Source organism: Megalobrama amblycephala, linkage group LG16 (assembly GCF_018812025.1).
Source record: "Megalobrama amblycephala isolate DHTTF-2021 linkage group LG16, ASM1881202v1, whole genome shotgun sequence".
Lineage (NCBI taxonomy): Eukaryota > Metazoa > Chordata > Actinopteri > Cypriniformes > Xenocyprididae > Megalobrama > Megalobrama amblycephala.
Genome location: NC_063059.1, coordinates 1,490,781 through 1,499,357, shown reverse-complemented (window position 1 = coordinate 1,499,357; position 8,577 = coordinate 1,490,781). Strand labels below are relative to the sequence as shown.

General features: G+C 37.4%; 1 protein-coding gene across 1 annotated transcript; it reads left to right on the top strand.

Annotated features, from left to right (window-relative positions):
* The first annotated feature begins 289 nt into the window (after positions 1–289).
* Positions 290–8,045, top strand: p2ry12 (purinergic receptor P2Y12). Its single transcript, XM_048161191.1, has 2 exons — positions 290–2,623; positions 5,954–8,045. Exons 1-2 carry the CDS (start codon positions 2,616–2,618, stop codon positions 7,032–7,034), a joined length of 1,089 nt encoding a protein of 362 aa, XP_048017148.1. The 5' UTR covers positions 290–2,615; the 3' UTR covers positions 7,035–8,045.
* The last annotated feature ends 532 nt before the right edge of the window (positions 8,046–8,577 follow it).

The following is an 8,577-nucleotide window of genomic DNA, read 5'->3' as shown; positions in this document are numbered from 1 at the left end:
TTCAATAATCTCCATTCAGTTTTCACACAATATTAGTTGTTTTCATGCCTTTTGCACAACATTGCACCATTTCATGCTTTTCATCTTCAGAAAGATCTTTCTTCCTCTCCATATTGCATGAGAACTGTGACTTGCTTAATAATGTGGAACAACCTCTAAGTAGGGTTTCCATAGACCTGGCAAATGATTTTGTCTGAGATTGATACCAGTTATCTAAAAAGACATGGATAAATAAACACACAAACATTTTCTTAGAAAAACTAAAATCTGAATGTTTATTCTACTGAAATCTTACTGATATGTCACTTGCATAATAATTTGGAACGCAGTGTAGGAAGAGTTCAAGATTGTGTGCTGTTGGTGTACCTCCAGGAGCTGGGGAAAATGTGCATGTGCTCCTAATAAATTTATACTGTTAAATTAGCCAACTAATATGTAACAAAATATAATTGCCACAGAAGTGAGGTGTACATTGTGACTGACAGAAGTCAATGTCCATGCTCAGAGCTTCATGTGCTGTCTATGGTCAGCACAACTGTACCTGAGTACATCAGTCTTTAAGTTTCCAAGTAGTCTGAGCAGCCATATGTATGGATTTCAGCCAAAATAAAGTTCTGTGGGTTACATGTATGTAAAGTTGGAAGCATTTATTCTGAACCCTACCTTCTGTTTTTAGTTGGACTGAGATTCTTCTTCAATAATAATGGTAGCACAACACTTCAGTCTGTGTTGAGCAAAGAAAGGGGTCTATGGAAAAATAAATCTGTTCATAGAGCGAGCTGCCAACATTTTTGCAGAAGCAGTAACCCTGCACTGAACAAACACAGACCTGCCTACTCATTCAGCTAGCCTTTACTAGTCTGAGTGTCTGCCAGAGAAAATGTGCTCTTCACAGCCATATTATGAAACACCGAGGATGCATTAACCATTAAGAGGCTTTGTGTTTTTGTTGATTCTACGCTATCTACATTTTTTCGTGCATGGACGGGTTACTAATTCAATACTTTCATATCTCAGCATCGTCCATTTAAAGAAAGAGGAAAGGTCTCCCTCCAGGGCTGTGGAAAGAGAGAAATGTTTCCTTTGCTTTCTGGACAAAGTTTCAGATAATTAATCTGGCAGATTATAGAAATGCAGATGTTGAAGAGGAGAGTTTCAACCTTTTTTCATAATTTCTGTGTAGCTTACTGGTGTTTTTAGACAATGATATTAACAAGAAGTCCGAGGCTGGAGCTGAGGTCTAGTCAGAAGTGTAGTAGTAGTGATAACACAATTTTGCCCTGTTGGAAGATAAAATGGGTGTCAAAATCCCACAGATTTACACTGAAGGATATCTAGAACGCATGTTGGAGATGCAAATGTTATTGCATATGCACGCCAGTGTGAGTATTTCTTGCCTAACATGTTCCTCTATTAATCAACATGTCAAAATGGTGGTGTAGTAGATGGATGTCTGTCTATTGTATTGTATCTTCTCTTCGATTTTGGCATGTATCCGTTACTTTTTATGAACAAAATGACAAAGATTTTTAGAAAGTTTAATAAATCAAATTTGTGAGGGATATTATTTTATTATAGTTTTAATAATACAGATTTGTGACAATAGAAGCTGCACATGTGTGGGATGGTAATACTGTTTTAGGAAGTCTAAGAGCGACTGGGAAACTGGTTTCCAAGCAAAATTGGACCATTTACTGCCTTGACAACAGTTTAATGATTTGGCTCATTTTTATTTTTTTATTTTTATAACATTTAACATTAACACCGTCAGGTGCACTTAAACTACATCGTATATCCACTCCAATACTGCCGCCTTTTGGTGCAGTTGTGTAACCTACACCACTTCTTACAGTCTGACACCCATTTCATGTCTTGGAGTCTCTGTGCATGAGCTGATTACCTGAAGATTACCTTTTTTGTGAACTAGTGTAAAGGAGCATGAGTGATTGGAGGATAATGAAGGCTACAGAACGAAGACTGCCTTCCAAGGATCATTCATTCAGATGAGATTCGGCTGAACTTGATGACATGGCAGCCGGGATATGCCACCTTTAAGCCAAACGTTTAAGAAAGCACCCAATATGTGCAGTGAGAACTGATCATTTAATCTATTCAGCATGACTTGTACAACACATTCTGTGTAACTGGATAATATTTAGCATATGTACATTCATTATAATGCCAGAGGATAATGAGTTTCGCCAGCGGAGTCTGGTTCCTCACTGGGTGTTTGAAGACAATTTGCTTTGAAATAACACGGATTGAGAAAAGCACTACATTTTTGAAAATGAACATTGGCACTCTTTAAATACATTAAATTGAAGGTCAAACGTGTTTCACCCTTGTATGTTCAGTGGTTTAAGGGTCACAGACTCATGATCTTTTTGGCTTGGTCAGCAAAAACAGTGTTGAACTAACACAGAGTTGACATTATAGCAGATTTTAGACCGTTTTAAACTTCCCCTTGTGTCTGCATGGCATGGCAGGAAGCAGAAAGCAGAAGGGAGAGAGTAAGATTCATTTCCTTTCAGAAAGGTCCAAAATAAAGATTGTTTGCTGAAACCATGAAGTGAGACCTGCCTCAAGGAAAACTCATCACTTTTTATCTTGGAGTCATGCTGAGGTACGTGTTACATTTGACATAATACACTGACACTTAAGTGATTTACAAAACAATCAAATAATAATAATAATTTCTGTGGAACATCACAAAATGTTTTACAGTGTGTTAATGAGTACTGCTATCTTCACATAATGCATGTATTAACCTCTCTTTCTCTACACTGATCTAAATGCTATTTTTAAAAAGGAAATGTATTTCTTTATATTTACTGTTTACATTAAACATTAATATTGAAGGCTATATTTAAAATAATTTGTGTGTCCTGGCAAAAAATAAAAAATAAAACAAAAAAAAAGTTCAGTCACACTTTATATAAGGTGTCTTTACGTACTATATATATTAAAAAAAAAAAAAAAAAAAAAAAAAAGTAAAATGTATTCATTGTGTAAATGTTGTATTACAAAACTGTTTTGGGTAACACTGTTCTACAGTGTCTTTGTTACAAATGTTACATGTAGTTGCTATAGTAATAATCATAATTTTTGCATAATTACATAACACTATCCCTAAACCAAACCAATATTACTTAATTGCTTAATATTACTCAGCACTTAAAAGTATTTTAAGGTGTCTCTGTTACACTGTAATTATACATTTAAGTAGCCTACTAATGACATGTATTTACTACAGGATTAGGTTTAGGGTTAGTGTCAGTGTTAAGGTGTAAGGGAATTAATTACAGCTGTAATTATAAGCAGGTATTTTCTTATATTTAAAAAATACCTGCTTATAATTACAGCTGTAATTAATTTAATTTAAATGTAGATTAATGAAAGATAATCTACAATAGGTTGTTTGCACATGACGTCACAGCAGCAGCGCGAATGAGTCTGGAGGGCAGGGAGTGTATTTTCTATATAGGAATCCTAACAAAATCTCAAAATTAGCATGTTTTGCGTCGTTTATGGTTGCTCAAATCGACAAAATCGAGATCCCAGAAGGTGTTTATATCGTTTACATAACTTATACCGCTTTTTATAACTTATTTTGTTTTTTAACTTTAAAAGTTGTCGCCTTTTATAGCGTTTTGCGTCTGCTGAAAGTTAAATGAATATGAATACCTGCTTACCTTTTTGACTTGGTTAAATATTCACATTCTTCATGCTATCGTTTGCAGGGATGAGAAGATATTTTATCCTATTTAATTATAATTTGGTATTTTCACTTCAGTTTTGTAGTTTTCTGTTCACAATGTTGATCTGGTTACCAGTGTCACGTGCTGCTGCTTCAGCATCATATGGTTGAAAATGTCCAAATAAAATAAATGTGTTGACAGAAGCATAACAAACTGACAGAAGTCGATCCATTTAATGTAAATGTAACTAGTTTTTATGTTGTTTTTGTAAATATTCACTTCGGAGGGTCACGTTCAGGACACAGACACGCTGTATTTTTGTACTTATTTCAACAAATGACAACCAAAATCAAACCCATAGAAGCTCGTGCACAGTTTTGAGTAGCTGCGTGCAAGTTATAATCATTCACAATTGCCGAGTGATCATACTCTAAAACATAATGTTAATTATTACACAAAAAACAAATACAAAACTCAGCTAAGTATGTGATTATTTTGAGTGAAAGGCAGTGGGTTTATTTAGTGACATTATTACATTTGCTAGTCGTCTTCCCTCACCTTCTCAACCAAGGCGAAAATTGTATTACCGTCCATTTTTTTCCACGAACGATATCGTGAGTTCCTATTACAATTCTCGATTCAGCATAAATGACCTACAATGGCGGCATTTTTCACAATCACGACAGAAAATCAAAATACTGCTCTAACTTCACTAGAAAGGCAGCGCGATATAAACAAACCCAGACTAGAACTGAACACGGCAGCTTCACATCCTCTATATCTGCCTCCTCGATGGCAGGAAAGTCTTTTAATTCAACGGAAAAGTCACTCCTCTTCATAACATAAGGATCGCGTCCAACATATGTTGTGATTTTCTGTTTATACCTTTCTAAACCAGCAAAGAAAGGACTTTTCTCCATCTCTTCCATTCTAATTTTCACTGCTTGCCCTCCACCGGTATTTCGCGCGTCACCAGAACCACGTGATTGCAAACAACCTATTAGTCAGTTTCAAAAATAAATACAAAACGTTGAAAGAAAACAAGTTGACAAAAAGATTGAATCCTATATTTGGTGATAATATAGCATAACGAGCGAATTACAAGCAATTTTTGACCGGGAACAAGGTGTTATAGGGTTTTCGGTAACACTTGAGAATAATGCTCCGTTATTAATAAGTAACTATGCAGGACTAATGAGTAGTACTACATTAACACTTCAGCTACTACTATTAACTAATATAGAAACAAGCTTAACTAATCAGTAAGTAATGTCAAATTTAGGACTAAGATAGTTCCTTATTAGCTAATCAATCATTACTTAATGAGATTAGCATTATTAATAACTATTAACTGACTGACGAAATGTAAAGAACATTATCATGTGTCTGAGACATAATCAGTCATCATTTTTACTCTGAATATAGTCATAAAACAAGTGTCAAGTGTTACCTAGTCACTATGCAGGAACTACTAGTGATCTGCACCATTATTTTAAAGTGAAAAACATCTTTTTCATTTTAAAATAACGGTCCAGATCACTAGTACTTCTTGAAGAATGACTAGGTACTTGAGTAATAAGTGATGCATTTTATGACCACGTTCTGAGTAAAAAAAGGAACTACTAGTTCCTTCAAGAACTACTATTGATCTGGACCATTACTTTAAAAGTGAAAAAGATGTTTTTGAAAAAGAAAATAATGGTCCAGATTGCTGGTAGTTCCTGCATAGTGACTAGGCAACACTTGAGTAATTAATGATGCATTTCATGACCACATTGAGGGTAAAAAAATATAATTACATATATCTCAGACACTTTAAAGCTTTATTAATTAGTAATTCTTAATAATTTGTCATAATGATGCCAATCTCGTTCTATAATTACTGATTAGCTAATAAGGAGCTATCTTAGTCCTAAATTTGATATTACTTACTGATTAGTTAAGCTTGATTCTATATTAGTTAATAGTAGTACCTTATGTGTTAAAGCAGTACTACAGATTAGTCCTGCATTACTTCCTGCATAGTCACTTATTATTGACGGACCATTATTCTAAAGTGTTACTGGGTTTTCAACACCGCACACGGGTTAAATGTAGTACATAGTAGCTAAAGACACTTAATATAAAAATTCTATGATACAGTAAGTCCTTTGTATTATACTATTAAAAAAATATATGCTAAACATGTTCTTTAGTCACATTCATTATGGTCGTTATGCTCTTCTAAATATAGGCAGTGTGTGTTTGTGTGACAGGAATTACTCCTCCATGGAGCTCACAACAGATGTCACGGACACTTACTCCAACCAGACCGACAGGAATCAGTCGTCGGAGGACTGTTCCCGCGACAGCGCTCTGAAGACGACCGTGTTTCCTCTCCTCTACACCATCCTCTTCATCCTGGGCATGTCACTGAATGGCCTGGCAGCATGGGTGTTCCTCCGAATCCCCAGTAAATCTCACTTCATCATCTATCTGAAGAACATTGTCGTGGCTGATATCATCATGACCCTCACCTTCCCCTTCAAGATCCTCAGCGACGCCAACTTAGCAACCGTCGGCGTGCGAGTGTTTGTCTGCCGCGTGTCCTCTGTGCTGTTCTACCTCACCATGTATATCAGCATCCTGTTCTTCGGCCTGATCAGCATCGACCGCTGCAGGAAGACCATGTGGCCCTTTGTGGGCACCAACGCTAGACGGCTGTTCCACAGAAAGCTCCTCTCGGCCTTCATATGGACGTCACTGTTTGCTCTCGCGCTGCCCAACGTGATCCTGACCAGCCGTCGCAACACTTCGGACCGCTTCAAATGCAGTGACCTCAAGACGGATCTGGGACTGAAGTGGCACGAGCTGGTCAACCACGTGTGCCAGGTGATCTTTTGGGGAAACCTCGTAACCGTGATAATATGTTACACGCTCATCTCAAAAGAGCTGTACAAGTCTTACGCCCGCACTCGCGCTCAACACGAGGCAAGGCAGGGAGCGAATGTCCCGCACAGACAGCTAAACAAGAGCAGCATTCAAGTGAACGTGTTCCTGGTGCTGGCCGTCTTCTTTGTTTGCTTCGTTCCCTTCCACTTCGCCCGAGTGCCGTACACTATCAGCCAGACACGAGGACGCATGTTCAACTGCCAGCAGAAGCTGTTCTTCTTCCAGCTGAAGGAGAGCACGCTGTGGCTGTCCTCCCTTAATTCAGTGCTGGATCCTCTCATCTACTTCTTCCTCTGCAAGTCCTTCAGGACATCCCTGTTCAACACCCTGCGTCTGTCTCCTGGCCACTGCGGGGAGCTTGGGACGGACTCGACCAGCACTCCTCTGGGCAACACGCAGACATGATGGACAGACGCTCTGTGCGATCCATGTGAAAATGTTGTGGTTCTCCTACATGTCTACTCTTCCATTTAAACTGATTTACACAGCAAACATGGTGAATCAAAGCTTTTAACAACATCTGTCTCTCTCCTCTTCACTCTGGCTCTTTCCACTCTCTTTCACACAATTACCTCAGTCTGACCCTGATTCAAATCAAGAGGCTTTACCTGCCATGATTGGCTAGCGGAAGGAAGGATGTCAGCTGACACAACAGCAGGAGTGATCAATGTTCTCCATGTAGATGTGTGACCTTAAAGCTTGTGTTAAGATAAACATTCATAGAGTTCTTAATGTGCTAGTGACAGAAGTAATACTGATTTGTAAAGGCGTGGGATGCAATAGTATTTTGGTGATTTGAGTATTTGTTCTCACTGACAAACCTTCTGCCAGATGTGCAAGAGTACTAACATTTTTCATGAAAACTTGGCAATGGTGAGAAAGAGAATTTTAAATACAAAGATACAGTGAATAGAAAATCAATGCAACCGCTTAACTGATCAATGCCACAGTGCATGCTGGGAATATAAGTACTGTGGATATAACACTATAACAGGTTAAAGACATTATTGTAATGCAGACACAGATGATCATTTTGATTCTCAATGCTGTTACATCAGTCATTTCCAGCTCTAGTTCATTGTGAAGTCACAGTAGCTGATATAGTTGTCATATTTGTAATGAATAAATAATAATAATAAAAAAACCTAATACTGTAAAAATAAAACTGGGACTATGGCAAAAAGCTGAGATTTATTGTAAACCATTGGCAAATGTCTTTGACTGTTGCAACACATCACTGTTTTTCTTCATCTTGTGCTTCACAACTGGACCAAAGTTGCTTCCCAAACCTTCTGTTCCAGGGTTGTTGCACAATTTAACATAAAATGTAATGCTTTTTAAGATATGAACTAATAAAATTAATACACCAGAACAAACTAAATAAATACATCTCAAAAAAATAGATCTAAAAATAAATCATGTATTATATTTTCTTTCCCTTCTTTCTTTCTTTTACTCAAACTATAAAAACACATTTAGCCAGTCTTTAGCCAGATTTCACTAAATAAGGCTATGGGAGTATTATATTTAAGCATAAAAACAGGCCTTTACACACTTTACCTATTTATTAGGGGTGTGACGAGATCTCGTGTCACGAGATCTCGCGAGACTAAAGTGTGACGAGATTTCTCGTCGAGGCGAAAAGTAGTCTCGTGATGTTGCCATGACAGAGTGTTAGGATGATTAGGAAAGAATATGCCACCGCTGCGTTTACATTACGCCTCCACTGTCCTTTTGCTTTGTGTTTAAATAAAAAAACATTTAATTAAGTTGGATAACGGTTGCCGGCTCTCCATATTTAAAGAGTTACGCGCGATCGCTTAAAGTGAAAGTAAACGCGCGCGCGCATTCAAACGCGATTTCAATACCCGCATTTTGAAAGCGGCTCCCTGATGAATGCAAATATCTCTCAATATGAAAGCTATTTTAGGCTGGGCAGCGTAGTTGT